General features: G+C 45.8%; 2 protein-coding genes across 3 annotated transcripts in view; one reads left to right on the plus strand and one right to left on the minus strand.

Moving 5' to 3' along the window:
- The first annotated feature begins 952 nt into the window (after nucleotides 1-952).
- Nucleotides 953-9304, plus strand: Dtymk (deoxythymidylate kinase). The gene is made up of 5 exons (XM_034521154.2): nucleotides 953-1257; nucleotides 2083-2191; nucleotides 4485-4575; nucleotides 7067-7264; nucleotides 8889-9304. Exons 1-5 carry the CDS (start codon nucleotides 1128-1130, stop codon nucleotides 8997-8999), a joined length of 639 nt encoding a protein of 212 aa, XP_034377045.1. The 5' UTR covers nucleotides 953-1127; the 3' UTR covers nucleotides 9000-9304.
- Nucleotides 9305-10580: 1276 nt separating this feature from the next.
- The window catches only part of Atg4b (autophagy related 4B cysteine peptidase), a 31602-nt gene continuing 22306 nt past the window's right edge, over nucleotides 10581-19876 (minus strand). For both annotated transcript variants that reach the window (XM_034521152.2, XM_034521153.2), the window contains 6 exons: nucleotides 18063-18256; nucleotides 16765-16843; nucleotides 16355-16500; nucleotides 14805-14861; nucleotides 14156-14249; nucleotides 10581-12297 (listed from right to left, as the gene is read on the minus strand). In XM_034521152.2, coding sequence (XP_034377043.1) covers nucleotides 12224-12297; nucleotides 14156-14249; nucleotides 14805-14861; nucleotides 16355-16500; nucleotides 16765-16843; nucleotides 18063-18256 — 644 coding nt within the window. In that variant the 3' untranslated portion in view covers nucleotides 10581-12223. The remainder of the gene's footprint in view (nucleotides 12298-14155; nucleotides 14250-14804; nucleotides 14862-16354; nucleotides 16501-16764; nucleotides 16844-18062; nucleotides 18257-19876) is intronic.

Genomic DNA, 19876 nt, shown 5'->3' on the forward strand with positions numbered 1-19876 from the left:
GGGCTATTCTTCAAGAGGTGTGAAATTATCTTCTTTTAATTCATGATTCCTAACAGTATGTTTATGTTGCGCATGTTTACATATGTGTGTGGCATCTGTGTATCTTCTTTGGGTGTTAGTTTAAATGTTTGCATAGACCTTGATCTATCATCCAAATAGGCTGTGTCACTCACTATATCCAGTTTATTCTGTGCTGGGAACCGGATCCAGGTCTTCGTTCCTGTTAGGCAAGTACTCTGTCTACTGAGTGCTTCTCTAGCCAGCCTTTTAGAAACAACCCAGCCCAGCCTTTGCGGATCCTTTTGCCTCCGCCTTTAGAGTACTGTGGTTTTGGTTTTTGAGACTGGGTCTCACAATGTATCCCTGGCTCACCTGAAACTATGTAACTGGCCTCAAACTCAGAGATTTGCGCGCCTCTTGCTCATGTACTTTTCCTGACTTTATTATTTATTTATTTTTCTGTAAAAAACGGTGCTAGGGGCAAAGCAAAATAAACAAATAAATAAAAGTGGGAATTTTTCAGTTCGAGCCAACGCTGCAAATAAATCCATTTTCTTCCACCAACTTCTGTCCGTGGGTTTTCAACACTAAAACGACAATGAAAATTCCTGAGCGCTCTGAGGATGTTGCAGTACCTCTTGGGGGTCGATGCTCGTATCTTTACTGGTTTCAGAGCTTACTGGTTTCAGTAAGATGGCTCGTGTGTGTGAGAGAGGGGGGGGGGAGAGGGAGGGACGGAGGGACGGAGAGAGAGAGTGAGGGAGAGCGAGAGTGAGAGAGAGAGTGAGAGATCTTTTAGAACCCTGCGGTAGCGCGCTTAGTGGCATGAAAATTCCGTTACTGTTCTAGAGCTTCCACGTGACCAGGGCCTGTGCAGCCCCAGTTGGTAAGATTGGTTACTTCAGGGAGCTGCAAACGGAAGTTCCGCGAGGGAGCGCTGGCTAGACAGCGGGCTCGGGCCTTAGATTACGTCACATCCGGAAGCGGTTCCCCCGCAAGCTACAGAACTCCGCTTACAGCCGGAAAGGGCGGTGTGGGCAGGGCACCCGCGCGCGCTTCTCTTCTGCAGCATCTTAATTTTGGCGGGAACCTGAGGTTGGCTGGTGCTGTGCGGGCTGTCGGTCCCGATGGCGTCACGTCGGGGGGCGCTCATCGTGCTGGAGGGTGTGGATCGTGCTGGCAAGACCACGCAGGGCCAAAGACTGGTGACCGCGCTGTGCGCCTCGGGCCACAGAGCCGAGCTGCTGCGTTTCCCCGGTGCGCGGGCGGGCCTTGAGAATTTCCTCACTCTCTTTGGACTTTAGGCTTTGTTTCTTTAAAAGCTTTTAGAACATTTATTTATGTATGTATAAATTTATCATTGCGCGTGCATATGCTAGCTAGTTTGTGTCACCCTGACACAAGCTGCAGTCATTTGGGAAGAGGGAGTCTCAATTGAGAAAACTGGCCCCACCAGATTAGTCAGCACACAAGCCTGGGAGACATTTTCTTGATAGATCATTGATGTGAGAGAGCCGGGCTGGTGGAGATGGCTTCGTTAGTAAAATGCAGGCTGAATTGAGGGCCCGAGTTTAGTCCCCCAAGTAAAAAACCGGGTATGGTGCTAATCCCAGCGCTGGAGAGGTGAGATGGGTTTGTTCCTGGGACTTGTTGGCCAGCCACTCTAGCCAAAACTGTGAGCTTCAGGTCCCGGTGGAAGACCCTCTCTGAAAACACAAGGTGGACAAGTACTGAAAAGGGAACATGAGGTTGACTTCTGGCCTGGAGCCCTATGCACTGGACACTAACCCCTAGTACTACAAATTAAATAGGTTGGGAATTGGAACAGCACTTTCCTGGATATTTTAATTTTCAAACCAACCAGTCAAAAGTCTTACAAGTACTTTTAAAATCAAGACTTACATACACATTACTTCCTTCTCTCGGGGAAACTCCTTTGGCTTCAGAGATGATCCAAAGCTGTCTACAGGTTTAATAACATTCAGAGTTAGACGTGAGTACAGGGAGAAAATTTCAGTGCAAACTATTATACTTCAGGTGAAGAGTCTGACTTAAGTCGTGTTTGTGTCTTTGTCTTCCTAGAAAGATCAACAGAAATTGGCAAGCTCCTGAGTTCCTACTTAGAAAAGAAAACCGAACTAGAGGATCACTCTGTGCACCTGCTTTTCTCTGCAAACCGCTGGGAACAAGTGTAAAGACTGGTTCATTGCTCCCCTTTGGAACTTGCAGGCTTTTGTGTGTGGCATGTATTCAAACATACATATGCGCTCGCACGTGGAGACAGGCCAACTCCACTGTATTTGAGACAGGTTTTTTTTTTTGGTTGGGTGTTTTTTTTTTTTTTTTTTTTTTTTTTGGTTTTTCGAGACAGGGTTTCTCTGTATAGCCTGGGCTGTCCTGGAACTCACTCTGTAGACCAGGCTGGCCTTGAACTCAGAAATCCGCCTGCCTCTGCCTCCCAAGTGCTGGGATTAAAGGCGTGCACCACCACTGCCCGGCCAGGTTTTTTTTTTTTAATATTTATTTTTGTGTAACATAAATGCCTACATGTACACCTCATGCATACCTGCTGCCCAAGGAAGCCAGATCCCTGTAACTAGAGTTACAGAGAATTGTAAGCTGTCTTGTGAGTTCTGGGAACCAAACCTGGGTCCTTGGCAAGAGCAGTAAGTGCTTTTAACTGCTGAGGCAAGTTTTTTTGTTTTTTTGTTTTTTTTTTGTTTTTTTTTTTGTTTTTTTTTTTTTTTAAAGGGTTTTATTGAGACAGGGTTTCTCTGCAGTCCTGAGTGTCCTGGAACTTGCCTTGTAGACCAGGCTGGCTTCATGCCTGGCTGAGATAAGGTTTCTTACTGAACCTCAAGCTCACTAATTTTGGGCTACATTGGCCTTTGTACTTCTGGGTCCTGTCTGTCTTCCTGCTGGTTTATATCTGGGTTCTGGGGTACCGGGGATCCAAACTCTAGTCTTCTTGTTACATGGCAAACAGTTATCCATAGAGCTACATCTCCAGTCCCCAGCCTTTTGTTTTTAAGATACTTCATTCCCTCTGTAGCTCAGGGTGTCCTCTAAGTGATGGTAACCCTCCTATCTCAGCCTTCTAAGTACTGGCGTTTTTCATTTTCTTCTTCTTTTGTTTTTTAGGTGGAGTTTCTTGGAGTAGCCTTGGCTGTCCTGTAGACTCACTCTGTAGACCCATCTGGCCTTGGACTCACAAAGATCTTCCTGCCTCTGCCTCCCTGCTGGGATTAAAGGCGTGTGCCACCACCGCTGGCTAAGCTGGCTGGTGTGTTGTTGTTGTTGTTGTTGTTGTTGTTGCATTTTCAGAGCATATACTTTGTATGTCCATCCTTTGTCAGATATGCCTCTCGTGCATTCTGTCTCTCATTCTATAGCTTGTCTCTACACAGCACAGCCTCTTCATTTTCCTGAGGTTAGCCCATCATCCTTGAATGGCTTTGACCTTTGGTGTTATCAAACCCAAGAGCATCCAGGTTCTCGTTCATGGTCGCTTTCCTTTAAAGACTTTCTTCAGCCATTTAGGTCTGGGGTCAATTTTAATTTTGTGAAGGCTGTAAGATCTGAGTTTAGATTCTTTTCTGTGTTCACATTGCTGACTCTAGCAGCATGTATTAAAAAACTGGTTTTGTTTTGTTTTTTTGTTTTTGTTTTTGTTTGGTTTTGGTTTTTTGAGACAGGGTTTCTTTGTGTAGCCCTGGCTGTCCTGGAACTCACTCTGTAGACCAGGCTGGCCTGGAACTCAGAGATCCACCTGCCTCTGCCTCCCAAGTGCTGGGATTAAAGGCATGCGCCACCACTGCCCAGCTAAAACACTGTTAAAGGTCTAGCTGTGTATGTATACAAAGTTTAGATTGGCTTGCAATTTAGAATTCTCTGCTTTAGCCTCCCAGATGTTGGGATTTCAGGTTTGTGCCACCATGCCCTAAAGATCAAGGGGTGGAGGCCAATCTGGGCTACACACACAGTTTCTGGGACAGCCTGGGCTGCATAGTAAGACCTATTTCAACCTTCTTCCCCCATTCCCCAGAATCAAATGCCTCCTGTGAGGCGTGCTAAGTGAGAAGAATCTGACTTCCTTCTGTGGCCTCAGTGATACCTTCCTGCTCATGCCCAAGGCCTTCACTTTTACACATCCAAAATTTTGAACACTGGTAATGATGTTGCTGCCTGTGTTGTCTGCTAGAAAACATCCTTGATATTCTGTCTATTATACTTGAGGGCACAAGTGTCAGTCTCATCTTCTGGCTCCCCATGCCCTCTGTCATCCTTTGCTCTTTGCCTGGGTCCTCTCTTCCCTCAGAAGGGCAGGGTAGAGGTGTCCCCTGGCATCTGCCAGAGAGAAGATATAGAGATTTCAGGTTGTTGATAAGTTTATACATAGCTTCTGTAATTGTCACTGTATGGCATCTCCGATTTGGGGTCGTTGGTAAGCCAGTTCCAGGGCTCAGGAGCATTCTGTTTTTCAGGCCATTAATTAAGGCGAAGTTGAACCAGGGTGTGACCCTTGTTTTGGACAGATACGCCTTTTCTGGGGTTGCCTTCACTGGCGCCAAGGAGGTGAGTACTGTGTGGCATCCTGTTTCAGGGTGCCAGGTGTGGGCCTTGGTCTGCTTTTCTTCATTTGCAGGGTCCCTGCCACAGAGTGTGTGTTGAAGTTACTCTTAGGAATTGGATGGCTCTGGCATTCCTTAACTCTGCAAGATTCAATAGCTCTCCACAATGGAGGGTTTCTACCCAAAGGGGTTACATGTGGAGAGGGACTCGTTTTTCTCCTTAGCTGCTGGGAATTTGACTATGTTCCAGTGAGTATATGGGTAATACAAATTGAACTTGGGTTTGTTTGTTTGTTTGTTTGTTTGTTTTTGGCCGTGGGGGTAGGTTACAAAGGAGGGGAACCTGGGAAGACTGGTAGGTGAGTGTGATTGGGGGTTCATGATGTGAAATTCCCAGGTAATCAATAAAAATGTTATGTAAAAATTTTTTATATGGTTGTTTTGTTTGCATATATGTCTGGTGCTCATTGAGACCAGAAGAGGGTATTTAGTCCCCTGGAACTGACATTAACAAAGCTTTGTGAGGTGCCATGTTGGTGCTGGGAATTGAATCCAAGTCCCCTGGAAAAGCAGCCATTGCTCATAACACCTGAGCCCTGTTTCCAGCACCTGGAGTTGTTGAGACAATATTTCTAGTAGCTCAGGCATTTTGGGAACTCACCAGGTAGATCAGGTTGTCCTCAAATTTGTAATCCTCTTGTGTCAGCCCTGAGTGCTAGGATTACAGGAGAGAGGCACTACTCTAACCCAAGAAACACACTTGTAAGAACAATGTCATTGAAACACACACCAATTGTTAAACACGTAATCACTGTTCGTGTTTTCCAGCTCTCAAGAGCTGGCTGATTTCCTTGTAATTTTATTGTATTAAATGAGAATCTGACTGAGGTCCATGTGTTGAAGTGCCTTATAAACCTTGTTAATTGTTATTTATTATAATTGTGTGTGCCACGGCCTTTGTGTATAGGTCAGAGGACCACATTGGAGGACTGGTTCTCTGCTGCTGAGTTCTGGGGATTTAATTCCAGTATCAGGCTTGTGTGCTATAAATTCCTTTACCAGCTGAACCATCTCACTGTCCCAAGTTGTTTTATTTTTCTGCTGAGAATTGGACCAAGGGCTTTATATGTGGCAGGCAAGTGCTTGAACTCCAAGTTACCTCTCTGGTCCTTTAAATGTCTTGCTGTCTAAGTTCTCACATCTCTTTCTGGGACTCATTTAAAATATTCTGAGTACTGAGTATAACTCTTGATTTTTTTAAAAAGATGTATTCACTTTATTTTCATGTGTATGAGTATTTTGTCTGCATCTGTCAGATACCCTGAGAAGGAGGCACAGGAATTGTTAGCCACCATGTGGGTACTGAGAACTGAATATGAGTCCTTTAGAAGAACAGCAAATGCTCTTAACAGCTAGCCAACTCTCCATGTCGGAAAGCAACTCTGGTAAAGCATGTGCTTGCCCATCTCACATGAATCTTTTCTTCTTTAGTTTTTTGGAGACAGGGTTTTTCTGTGTAGCTGTGGCTGTCCTGGAACTTGCTCTTCAGACCAGGGTGGTCTTGAACTCAGATTCGTCTGCCTTTGCCTCTTGAGTTTGGGGATTAAAGGCATGTGCCACTACTGCCCTGTTGGAGACCATCTCTGGCTGACCTTGAACACTGTATGGCCAATGAAAACACTGAGCTGCTTGTACCTTCCAAGTGCTGCGATTGCACATGTTTTGATTTTGAGACAAGGTCTCCTGGGGCTCAACCTCTCAACCTGGAACTGTGTAGCCAAGGATAAACTTGAACTGTCTTCTTACCACTTTGCAAGTGCTATCACCACACCTAGCTTAATGTTTTTAACTTGTACTTTTGTACAATTCAAGAGTGCTGAATCTTTGGCAAGAATCAGATGGTGTCTAGTAATATCTTTATATAACCCTTGGGGATGACAGATTGCCAAGTGATAATCTTTTAAATTCTGTTTCCCCCCCCCCCATATAATGATTCCCCAATGGAGTATTTTGTTTGTATAAGGAAGCTAGGACAGATGGTCTGCACGATGTGGCCCTGTAGAGAGGGCCTCTGGGGTTACTTTTTGAGCTTATGTTTTCTGGAGCATAGGGTGTCTTCTCTAGCCCTACTTTTCTTCTGAAACCGAGGACATTTTTAGCAAGTTGATGACGTAGGAAGATGTATGTAAAAAAATTAGTAGGCAGGCATGAAGAGGGTTTCCAGGATTGCCAGTTTCCTCCGGTGTTTATCGGGATGCAAGATTTTGGCAAAAACTCTTCCTGTCTGGAACAAACTGCTTCTCATTGTGGACTTTCCAAGGTTGAATGGACCACGAGATATCTACATATGCCGAGCCTTATTTTCTGAGACAAGGTCCTTAATAGACATAATGCAGAACACAGCTGTGGTGCCAGCATCTCCCACTCCTCTTTGAAGCAAAAGTCTATAACCTACTCAGTTTGCTTTCTCTAACCATTGGGTTCTCTGTTGGCAGAATTTTTCCCTGGATTGGTGCAAACAATCAGACGTGGGCCTTCCCAAACCTGACCTGATCCTGTTCCTTCAGTTACACTTGCTGGACGCTGCCGCGAGGGGGGAGTTTGGTCTTGAGCGATACGAGACTGGGACTTTCCAAGAGCAGGTTCTGCTGTGTTTCCAGGAGCTCATGAGCGACAAGAACCTCAACTGGAAGGTGAGTCCTGAACCAGGAGCTGCCGTTGAAAAGCTGTGTGGTAGTCTGCCCTCTGCCGACTTCAGTGCAGCTGGTGCCGTTTGTTTGACCACCCGTGAAACCTCTGGTTCTCTGCCATCAGACGTTTTGGTGAAGGTATTGGTGATTAGACTCATATGAGCTCCAGCAAACTTCTGCATCTTATCCTAAACAAGCCTTTAGCCATGCGATATCACCATTCAGAACATGGTTTTGCAAGCTGTATCACACTTTACCATAGGAATGACTCTTCAATGTACTGTGTATAGTTAGATTAAACTTAGGAAGTACTTCAGAAGGTGGGGTTTGCCAGTCTCGCGTTCAGATGTATCTTCCTTTTCCCTTTACTTCATACTGTGACTGATTCCTGTCAGCCCTCGGTTATATCATAGGTACCTTCTCCATTACCATCACCTGGAACTTCACCCTGCTGCTTCCTTTGGAGCCCTATGGGCCTTACGTGGCTATTTCCAGGAGCAGGGAAATGTCATACTAGGCTTCCCTAGGGTCCTCTTCCCTCCTCTCTGTACTTCAACTTCCATTTCATTCCTTGCATGAAGGCCAACACAAGCCCCTTCTCTATCGCTTGCTCCTACTCCAATCCTAACTGTGCCTTCCTTCCTGCATGCACATCTTCTATTCAGCAGCTAGAACGGTCCTGGTGGGTCTCGCTTTGTCTGTGGTCCACTTGTGACTGTTGCCTAAGGTTCCCAGCCTTGAATAGTCCAAATGCAGTGAGCCAGTCCTGTCTACAGAAGGTGCTGCTTCCACTATCCTTTGTCTATAGTACATGCCCTTGTGATCCTGAGGTTTGTCCTAAATTTCTACACCATCTTGTTATGTTAGAACAGATAATGATAGTCTTTTTACTTTCTTGGACACTAAGTCAACTCCGAGAAGTATCCTGAAGAGTCTGGGCAAGGGCTGTGTGGCTGCACTGGGGTTGTCGAGCTGACCCATGAAGTTCTCCTGTACATATAGTCAAACCTTATAAAATACTTGGATTCCTTCCATAAGATTTCTACACCTCTGGAAGCTTTTCGAGAATTTGCTGCCAAAGGTCTTAGCCAGACTTACAGAACCATGGGTCCTCTCCAGACCCCTTAAAGAGGAAGGGACTTGGAGATGCTGACACTCTTCTGGCTTGCTGCTGCGTATCCTGATGGGCAGCTCTATTAGGACAGTTTTCATCTCAAGAAAGGTGCAACCATGTCTGCATACCCCTGGTTGTCCTGGAACTCACTATATAGTCCAGGCTGGCCTTGAACTCACAGAGATCCTTCTGCCTACCAAGTGCTAAAACTAAAGGATGGGTGACTGTTGCTGGTATGGAGCCTGTTCTTGTCAACTGGAAGAGAGTTGCTCAGCCTGTTTAGAGCAAGATGGGTAGCTACTACATCCTACTCCACCTGTGTTTGGGATGTGGCAGGTATGGGCTGCTTTGTATAAATAACCATGTTCAAAGAAGGCAGCACATGGAGGACCCCTGCAGGAATTTAGGTTGGCTTTTGCAGAGCCCTAACTCACCTGATGTCACCACATGCACTGGGAATAGAGGGAACATGGTATAATGATCCTTTTTCTGCTGTCTCCCCTGTGGTGGTAGGTGGTTGATGCTTCCAAAAGCATTGAGGATGTCCATAAAGAAATCCGTGCACTCTCTGAGGATGCCATCCAAAATGCTGCACAGAGGCCACTGGAGGAGCTATGGAAATAATACTTACTATTCTGTTTCTTGAGGAGACTGGTAGAAGGCTCACATCTCAACACTCAACAGGAGCTAGTTCTTGGCAGAAGAGATCTACAAGACTCCACCCATAACCTGAGATTTTGGTGATAACGGACAAGCTGTACAAAATCTCTTTCTGCCTACTGCTTGGTTGAAAAGGTGTTAATGTGTTGCTGCTTCCATTACTGAACTTTAATGAACTATCAGTTTCCTTGAGATTACTAAAAACATCAACTACTTGATACTCGTATGTATATTTTACAGAAACTAATAAAAATTTACCTGGAAATGTACTTAACTAGCTTCCCTAAGAATCTATGGAGATAGGTCTGCCCCCTATTCATGGTCTTTCCACTGTGGGTCTGATCAATTTTATTAGGTCCCATGTTCCAAGTCTGTGTTCTCTTATCTAGTGTATCCAGCTTATCTGGTGGCACAATGCTCACAATTCTAAGCCTTGTTGATTCTGTTAGTGCTGCTGGAGCTTTTCACACTATCTCCTCCAGAATAGGATGATAGAGTGTAGCCCTCAGTGTAGTGTGCTGAATGTGAGGTGAACCACATTCCCCTCGCTATGGAAAGAACATGGGCTAGGTGGATATAGACAGCATGAGACAACAGTACCTCCATGCTGACGATTCCTCTGGGCATGGTGGTACACATCTTTAATCCCAGAACTCAGGAAGTGGAGGCAGAGCTACATAGTGACTGTCTCAAAAAAAAAAAAAAAAAAAGTAGGGGATCAGCCAGGTAGGTTACTACAGTCCAAAGTCAGGAGATGCAGAGCATTTGCAGGCCTGAGGGAGAAATGGAAAATTAGCTGTTCATAGCTTAGTATACATCGCTGCCCTTCAAGACCGTAACAAGTCTCGGCTGTGGGTAAATGTGCTGTGTCACAGCAGCCATAGGAAGCCTTCGCCTTGGGCCATTCATTATACTTGACTTAGCAATTTCCTTTATTTGAACTCAAGAAGGCAGGTAGGCATCATCTAGGGTGGTCCCACTGAGATTTCAGGGAGGATGAGATATTTCTCAAAATCTACTTGTCCCCTAGGCCAAAGCCAGGAACTTACCTGGAGGGACCCTGAGGCAAGCTTTGTTATCTGGATGCTTTTCAACACTGTCCAAGTGAAGAGCTACTGGCTCGTTTTACTCCTTGTTTCTATGTATGTACCCCAAGGCCAGAGGTATTAATCTTTTGGAGCTTGGGTTGTAAACTGCCCAGTATGGGAACTGAAAAACTAACCACTGAACCATTTCTCCAACCCCCTGGCTCTTTTTTGAGAGAGGGTTTCTTTGTGCAACTCTGCTGTCATGCTGCCTCTGCCTCCTGAGTGCTGGCATTGAAGTATGCCAGCATCGCCGGGCTCATTTTTGTATCAGGTTCTCCTTGCACTTTTTTTTTAAAGTACCACATATTTACTTACTGAGGGAAAACAGACATTTGCTACACAGCTGGGCCAGGAGCAGGGCAGGATCTGCTTGTCCAACTTCAGGAGATCTTTATCTATTAACACTAAAATCATAGCTAATCATAACTGGAGAAAAAAAATCAACACACACACAGACTTTGTTTTCTACTGAAACTTATTATTTAACATTAAGAATTGCAAACTACACTACTAAGAATGAACCTCACTCAGGAAGCCTTTCTCGAGCCCTGAGAGTTCCCTCAGGTTGGAGTGTTCGCCAGCAGGAGACCCTGGGCGACAGTAGCACAATGGCTCCTGGACTCAGGAAACAAGCTCCAGAGGAATGGAAACTGTCCTGGCCTCCCCGCCATCCCACCCCATCTAAAGTCAAGGGACAAGATGTGGGAGAGAGACAGAGTAAGAGGAAATAAATATGTCATCAACACTTGATAGGCAGGGATCTCCTGCTACCTTGGGGCTACTTAGAGTGACTGTCTCTGGAGCAGCCGCAGCCTCGCTCATCTACAGGCTCTTGGGAAGGGTTTTCAAGGGCTCTTGCATGGGCCTCTGCACACTGCCATACCCTGGTCATATCTAGGAGGAAAGGTATTTTTCTACAACAGCAGACCTAGAGCATCAAAAGCTTGAAGGCCCAGAAAGCCAGGGTTAGAAGGTGGCAGGGATGAAAGTAAGTACCAAGGAGGTGTGAACTCCTCACTTGCGAGTACCTGGAGCTACCTACTCTGTCTAAATGTCTATTATGCACCAAAAAGCTGTAGTACTTTTACCCCTTTGGCCCCAAACCATCTATAATTTCCTGTGACCCAGGCAGGTTTCTGAGAAGGGAAAGAACACAGGGGAAGGCTCAAGTAGCAGTGTGTACCCTATTACCAGAGGGTACTGTGTCACAAGCAAAGAGCAGTTCTGCTCCCCTCCCTTTCCTCCTAGAGGGAAGCTGGGTGGCAAGCTAACAGCAGCAGGCGGGGTCATGAAACGCACCAACCCCATATAGGAAACATCTCTCTTCCCTGGTGAGGTCCTAATGGGAAACCTCAAGACCACAAGTCCAGATGCCCTAGGAGCCTGTCAGCTGCTCCAAGGTTCAGGTGTCCATCCTGTGCCCATGCACACTGCTATCTGTGGATTTTCCCCAATGCGCCACAAGAATACTTTCTCTCCAAAGCAAGGAGCAGCCTTGCTGGGATTCTCTTCATATGCTTTCCCACTGAGGTAGCCCTTGATAAATCACACTGGGCAGAGGAGACAACCCAAAAGCTCACCCTGCCCAGCAGTATGAGGCCATGATGTGGCTGTCACTCTGTACACGCCAACCTGCAGATCTAAGACTGACCTGGGAAGTGCCCCAGAAATTCATGTCTTTGTTAAACAACTTCAAACAGGGCTTTAATTCCAAATAAACCACAGACCCAGGTGCCCAGGAAGAAGCAGAACCAAAGCTGATGTGCTGACCAGGGCTGGCAGTGTCAAGTGGAGAATTCTGGAAGCTCCTGACCCACCGCTCTTCCTGACTAGGCCTTCTGATGAGCAACTTAGTGTGAACAGACCCTTCGTGTGTTTGGGTTTAGGCAGTCTGACTCCAAGCAGTAAGGCCTCCAGGAACCACAGTCCTTGGTCCATGAGCAGAGCAGGCCCTCGGGAGAGAGGTGGCACAGGCGAATAGCACTCGGCAGGGGTGGGCTGGGTAGATGGAATGCGGCGACACTGAGTGCCCAAGGCAGGTCTGGGTTCTCAAAGCACCCCAACGAGGGCCATGGAGGCCATCCCCCAACCCCAGGATTTTCAGAGGGATAAGATTTCAAAGTCTTCATCCTCAGAGTCAAAGAACCTCTCCAGTCTCTCTACATCAGAAGAATCTGGAAGGAAAAAGATAAAAGATTAGTCATCTCTCAGAAGCTGGTATGAGTGTGGACTGGGAAGATGCTGGAAGAGGGGGACAAACTAGAATAAGCTTGCTATGGCCTGTAAGTCCCTTCTACTGAAGGACTCCTCACCTTCCTAAAGCACCTTCTGATTGGTTTAATAAAGAGCTAAACATCCAATGGCTGGGCAGGAGAGGACAGGCAGGACATCCTCTGGGCAGAGAGAGGAACTCTGGGACACAGGCTTGGGAGGAAGAAGTAACTAACCAGCCATGTGGCAGAACTTAGATTAGGATAAATGGGATAATGAGTTATGAGCTAGTTGGGGAGCAAGCCTAAGCTAAGGCCAAAAGCACTGTATTAAATATAAGCCTTGGAGATGGCTCCGTGGTTAAGAGCACTAGCTGTTCTTCCAGAGGTCCTAAGTTCAATACCCACCAACCACATGGTGGCTCACAACCATCTGTAATGGGATCCAGTGCTCTCTTTTGGCAGACAGGTGTACATGCAGACAGATCACTCATACATTAAATAAGTCTTTTTTTAAAAAACTAAATATAGGGCTGGAGAAATGGCTCAGCGGTTAAGAGCACTGCTTGTTCTTCCAGAGGTCCTGAGTTCAATTCCCAGCAACCACATGGTGGCTCACAACCATCTGTAATGAGATCTGGTGCCCTCTTCTGGTGTGTCTGAAGACAGCTACAGTGTACTCATATATAAAATAAATAAGATCTTAAAAAAAAACTAAATATAAATAAATAAAAGCCTCTATGTCATTATTGGGAAACTGAGGCGGGCATAGAAAGGCCCACAGTTACATCCTTCCTGACTGGAGAGGTTTTTTGTTTTGTTTTTTATTTTATTTAATTATTTATTTATTTACATTTCAGATGTCATGCCCTTTTCCCCATTTCCCCTCCCTAAAAAACCCCTATCCCATCCCCCATCCTCTTTTTTGCTTTTATACCATTTTAATTACATCCAAGTATTAAGGTCAGTTCTAGGCTGAGGAACTAGCAATACAATAGATGCAAATAGTCAAGGAACAAGCAAGACAATAAACACAAATAGTCAAAGAACAAGCAAGGCAATAAACAGAGTTCCCGGAACACTCCCTCAATCACAATTTCTAAAGGCTTATCAGAATGACCAAAATATCTGAGCCTACTTCCCGGTCCTAGCCCGAAGTCATTTTCATGTCTGAAGCCTACTTCCTTGTTCTAGCCTAAGATTTAGATTCCTGCCAGAAATTACTTCTTTGTTCTGCCTGAAGTCCACTTCCTTGTCCTTGACTGGAAAGTCTTAAACAGGCATGTAGGGGTCCAGACTCATGAGCAAGTGACAAGGCCCTTAAGAGGAATGGGACCTCCATAAAAGAAGAGAAAAACACCTGACTCCTGGCAGCAGACAAGCAATGGGACCTGGCACTAGCCCAAGGGACCAGGGCAAGATAAAGACACTGTGATGACCAGGTCTCACCAGTTCTCCATTCAGCGTCTCCCAAGGCCAGTCAGTCTCTGAACTCTACTGTGCTGGCCTACAGGACCAGGACTGACCCCTGCAGGCACACCAGCCATAATTCAAGGATCCAAGTCTGTTCATCCCCGGTGGCTTCATCATCACAAAACCTGCTGTGCCCTGTCACTACAGTACCCAAGGAACCTGTGGGAACATGTATCCTTCCCACAGCACCCTGGGCAGAACATGGATGGGGGCTATCCCATCCAGCTGTGCCCGGTCACTACAGTACCCAAGGAACCTGTGGGAACATATATCCTTCCCACAGCACCCTGGGCAGAGCATGGACGGGGGCTATCCCATCCAGAGTTGGTTCTACAGCCCCAGCACTCACCTAGGGACAGGTTCAGGACATCCTGGCAGGCCAGATGGGAAGGCTGCTGTTCCACCAACTCAAACATGGGAAGGGCACCACCAAGCTGGGATAGCTGTCAATGAGATACGGCTGTTAGATGCCATTCAACAGTCACTATAACCGCCAGCCTGCAGAAGTCTAATCTCATTTCACAGATAAGAAAATGGAGGTGGTATCCATACTAAAGGTTACAGCACAACCAACACAGTGATCAACACAGCACAGGCCTGCCCAACTAGCAAGATCACAGAAGGCACAGGGAGGACAGCAGGAGGCAACCAGCACAGGGGTAGCCTCTGGCATACAATTTATTACCACCCCATAAGCACATGAGGCAGGTGAGTGGGCCAGAACCCCACCCCATCATAAATTTAATGGGCAAAGCATATATTAAAAAAAAAAAAAAAATCACCAATCTTGACCTACACACAGCCAATAGAAACAGCAATGCAAGGCACCCTGCCCTGTTCAGCTTGCCCACATGTGTGAGGCAGGAACAAAACTCTCCATGCAACCAGTAAGGGGGTTTCTAGCTAGGCCATGCAAAAAGGCTCCCTTTGCCCCAGCCACCTCATTGCCTGGGTCCCCAGAAGTTTCATCTTGGCTCTGGACAGGGGCAGCTACAGACCTTTTTGACTTGCTGACACCAGTCGTTAAAGTCTTCCTCGGTCTTACAGAAAAATCCCTAAAATGAAAATGATCGTGAGCATAGTGACTACATCTATAGTGAGCACGAGGCTGTGATCTTTCCTCTTCAGATATCCTGGCATGTACCAGCCAAGACACGCCAAGCAGCCTCCTCTGCCCACGCTTTGTTCACAGATTCAGACACTGCCCAATGATGGAAGGCCTATCCGGTGGTTACAGGGAGAGTGATTCTACCATGTGTTCCCTTTGACCTCAGCTCTCAAAAGCTAGGACTGGGGCTCAAACTTCATGCTCTCTACACCTGCTAGGCATACATGTCTAGCAAACTCGTTAAAGTTTCTGTTTGGCATTACTACCACAAGTTCCAGTCACTGTGAGCTGCTGCAATGCAATCACTGTAACGTACACACACTTACTTAGATGAGGAAATGCAGTCTCTGTAATGTACACACACTCTACTCAGATGAGGAAATGCAGTCTCTGTAACGTACACACACTTACTTAGATGAGGAAATGCAGTCTCTGTAATGTACACACACTCTACTCAGATGAGGAAATGCAGTCTCTGTAACGTACACACACTTACTTAGATGAGGAAATGCAGTCTCTGTAATGTACACACACTTACTCAGATGAGGAAATGCAGTCTCTGTAATATACACACACTTACTTAGATGAGGAAATGCAGTCTCTGTAATGTACACACACTTACTTAGATGAGGAAATGCAGTCTCTGTAATGTGCACACACTTACTTAGATGAGGAAATGCAGTCTCTGTAATGTACACACACTCTACTCAGATGAGGAAATGCAGTCTCTGTAACGTACACACACTTAGATGAGGAAATGCAGTCTCTGTAATGTACACACTTACTTAGATGAAGAGTTTGTCAGTGAGCTCTGCAGGAAGTTTGAGCCACAGAATCCCAGATTACTCTCCTTAGAATGTGGCAGTGTGTACTGAAGTTATGTCTGTGTGACTGGCACAGATTGGTACTAGACACGCTGCACTCTCCCAGTGACCCACGCAATGAGCAGCCTAACAGATACGGCACTGTTTGAACAGTTTTGGGTTTTTATCCCCTTTCCTCCAAACACATTTTGAAATAGGAAGGTTGCACAAACATCAAAAATCCCTACTGTATCATCAAAAGAGGGAGACAGAGAGGCTCATTCAGAAGAATCATCTTCAAGTTACACGAAGTAAACAAGGAAACAATGAGAAAATAAGAGGGAAAGCAGTACACTCAGGTGACTGTCATTCTGGAATGACAGATCCAAACTGTCAAACTGTCAGCGTCATTTGTGTTTTATAAGTAGCAGAAATACCCCCTCCCCCACTGCACCCACTGTACATATACTCAATCACAGTCAACACGTGCATACACAGGGGCTGTGAGAACCACTCAGGGGAGATAAGAGGTCTTGAGATCCTCAACTATGTGAACATTGTCTGTTCTATTTCACTGCAGGACTACAATAGGATGACTCAGAACAACTGGCTAGGAGTCTGCATGATTGGGACATACCACGGCAATGGATGGGTCAAGCTCTCCAATACCCATCCTACAGGGAGGGTGTTGGCAGTGGAAGCTCTCGTCGGGGATAAAGCAGCTGTCCGTCAGCTCCACTGCAGGCTGTGTAGTATGGGGGTCCAGATAGATGAGCTCCTCACCTAGGCAAGATGATGCAAAAATCAGAGGCAGATGACCAGAGCTGGGCAAGGAGGAGGGAGTAGGCAAGAGCATCAGACCCACCACACCAGAGTCAGCAGACAGACAGGTAGGTAGGAATCAAACTGTCTGGGGCGAGGGGAGCATGCCACCACAGTGAGTGAAGGGAGGCAAGTGAGGTACCAACATAACACCACAGAAAAAAATCCACTCCTTCAGGGAGAAAGATCATCCCTATGAACCCAGAGTATACAAACCAGACTCACCAACATAGCCAATAAAGTAGTGGGCACTGTTGGGCTTCCCTCCGATAACGCCCAGGGACTGGGGCATCATGAAACAGTGCTGCAGGAGATAAGAAGGAAGGCCACTGAGCACACTGGCCCTGGAACAGCACTCAGAAGGGAGTGCCCCACACAGTGCTACACACTGCAGCACATCAGTCAGACGTGTGTGCCTCACCACCCACAGCCTCTGGAGGCCGGCACAACCTCAGGACGGCCATGGCCTCCAAAGACCTCCTGAATGATACAGAAGAAAAACGAGAAGACATGTTCCCAGAGAGCTTCCAGTACAGGAGGTACTGCAGCCCACACCACAGGCTTACAGTTTTAGTTGGGAAAACTGAGGAAGGAGAGGTGACAGGACAGGGGACTAGCTTATGGATTAGCATGCACAGGCACAGGGGACAGGCAGCATTAGACATCAGTCTGGCTCAATGGGACAGGAGCAATGACAACAGAAGACAAATCAGATAAAAATGGGAAATCACTGTGGGGAAGCAGAATTGATTTCAGAACCTACAGCGGAGGGCGTGGGCAGGGCAGTGAAGAGATATGGAGGGACAGAACAAGACCAAGGTAAGGGAGAGATTTTATACTTGATCTTACCTGAACACTGAAAGGTGATTAAAAGTGAATGATTTTAATAAAAAGCAGCATTGCTATTCCATATAGTAAAACTCTCAAATGTGACTCCTTAGTCTATTATCCGAGTAACTGCAGTCTAAAAGGTTTTGCCTCTTGTTTTTGTGATGGGGTAGGAGAAATCAAGGGAGAATGTGGATGAAATTCTCAGTAACTCTGTCTGCAGTCTCCATCCTATGGGCCTACCTATCCCCTACACCAGTGGTTTTCAACCTTCCTAATGCTGTGACCATTTCATATAATCCCTCATATTGTGGTGACTTCCCAATCATAAAATTATTTTGTTGCTATTTCATAACTGTAATTTTGCTACTATTATGAAGTGTAATGTAAATATCTGATATGCAAGACCCCTGTAAAAGGGTTTATTGGACTCCACTCAAATGGGTTATGGTCCACAGGTGAAGAACCACTGCTCGAGACAGAAAAGGACACTTAAAGCATACACAGGAAGAGCATAGCAGAAACCTGAGAGAGACAGAAGACCCTGATGCCAGGTTCAGCAACAGGGTAACTGGGCTTGAAGACCCCTTATAAAGTTATAGACATTTAAATTCTCAACATCACCTATAAGATCCAGGCTGACTCTAGAGGTACAGCTAGTTGACTACACACTGAAATACATGAAAAAGACTCACCTTCAGGGTCTCCACATAGGCCTCATTGATGTCTGTCAGTCCCAGGCGGAGAGGGATGAGAAGCACTAGTGGTCTCCAAGCCGATGGCCTATTGGTGACTTCAGCTCCAGCAGGGAACCCATTACAGTGCCTCTCCGAATCAGTAGGAAGTGCAGCAGCCCCAGCACAGGGAAGGCTGGCCCTGCATAACCTTCCTGAAAGGGAAGACATATTTTTCATGAGCTAAGCAGAGACAGACAGAAGTTCTCCCCAAGGAAAAAAAAAGTGTTTTAAAAACCAGGCACTAAGGGGCTGGAGAGACAGCTCAGTGATTAAGAGCACTGGCTACTCTTCCGAAAGACGAAGGTTTGATTCCCAGCATGCACATGGCAACTCACAATTGTCTGTTAACTCCAGTTCCAAGTGATGCAACACCCTCTTCTGGCCTCTGCAGGCACAAGGCACGCAAGTAGTGCACAGACAAACACACAGGCAAAATACCCATACACATAAAATAATTTAAAACAAACAACATAACAAAAATCCCAACGGCTTAAAATATAAGTAACTTGGAAAACAAAAATGTTCCTACTCAAAGAAAAATTTTCTAGGGGCTGGAAAGTTGGTTCAGTGGTTAAGAATATATGCTGCTCTTGCAGAAGACCCATGTTCAGTTCTCAGCATCCATGTAGTGGCTCATAACCACCCCTAACTCCACTTACGGGAGTTCTAGTGCCTTCTTTTGACCTACGTGGGTACCAGAAATGCATGTAGTATACAAACATGCATACAGGCAAAGCACTTACACACATTAAAAAACAAAAAGGGAGAGAAATCTTTTCTACACATAAAGATTTTTTAAAAATATCTGTATGGTTGCTTTGCCTGCATGTACATCTGTACACTGTGTGCAAGCAGTGCCCTCAAGGTCTCAACTATTGGATCTCCTGGAATTGGAGTTACACAGGGTTGTGAAGCACCCCCATAGTTGTGACCCACCATGTGGGAGCCGGCAACTGAACCTGGGTCCTCTGAGGAGTAGCCTAGTACTGCTGAACCATCTCCCCAGCCTGCACTTTAAAATATTTCAAATGGCATGGTGGTACATAGTTTTAATCCTAGCACTAGCAGAGGCAGGGGGATCTCTGTGAGTTTAGAGCCAGCCTGATATACACACTGAGGCCCTCTCTTAATAAACAAACATAATTGTGTATACAGTGTAGGAGAGAAGTATGTCCCGTAGTGAATCTGTGAAGATCAGGGGACAACACTGTGGAGCTGGTTCTCTCCTTCCATCCTTACATGGGCTCAAGTGCTCAAACTCGAGTTTGTCAGAATGGTGTGGCACATGCCTTTACCCACTGAGCCAAATCACTGGCTCCCGTGTGCAGTTTAAAGAAAAACAAAAGCAGCAGCCATGTAGTGTCTCCGACTCACTCAGATTCCTTTTCAGAAAAAAGAGCACCAAGAAACAGCTTTTCTTTATCCTTTAGTATTTCTTCTGAGTGTAGGAAGTGCAGCCTTCAATACACATATGATTAGAGTCTGGTGGTGGTCAGACAACTCCAGTATTGTGGGACACATACATGCTGCACATACACTCAGACACACGCATGCATATAAATAAAAAATTTAAAAACTTTAAAACCGGAAGAACTCTTCAAAAGAGACTAAAAATGGTAGTGCTTCACTGAAGTCTTTCACAAGATTGAACTTTCTAAGAAATAGTCTGGAAATAGCCAGTAGGAAAGATTAGTTAGCTATTTAACATATTTTAAATGTCTTCTTTTTAAAAAAAAAAAAAAACAAAAAAACTTTATTTATTTATTTGCTGT

The sequence above is a fragment of the Arvicanthis niloticus genome, chromosome 17 (genome assembly GCF_011762505.2).
Source record: "Arvicanthis niloticus isolate mArvNil1 chromosome 17, mArvNil1.pat.X, whole genome shotgun sequence".
Classification (NCBI taxonomy): Eukaryota; Metazoa; Chordata; class Mammalia; order Rodentia; family Muridae; genus Arvicanthis; species Arvicanthis niloticus.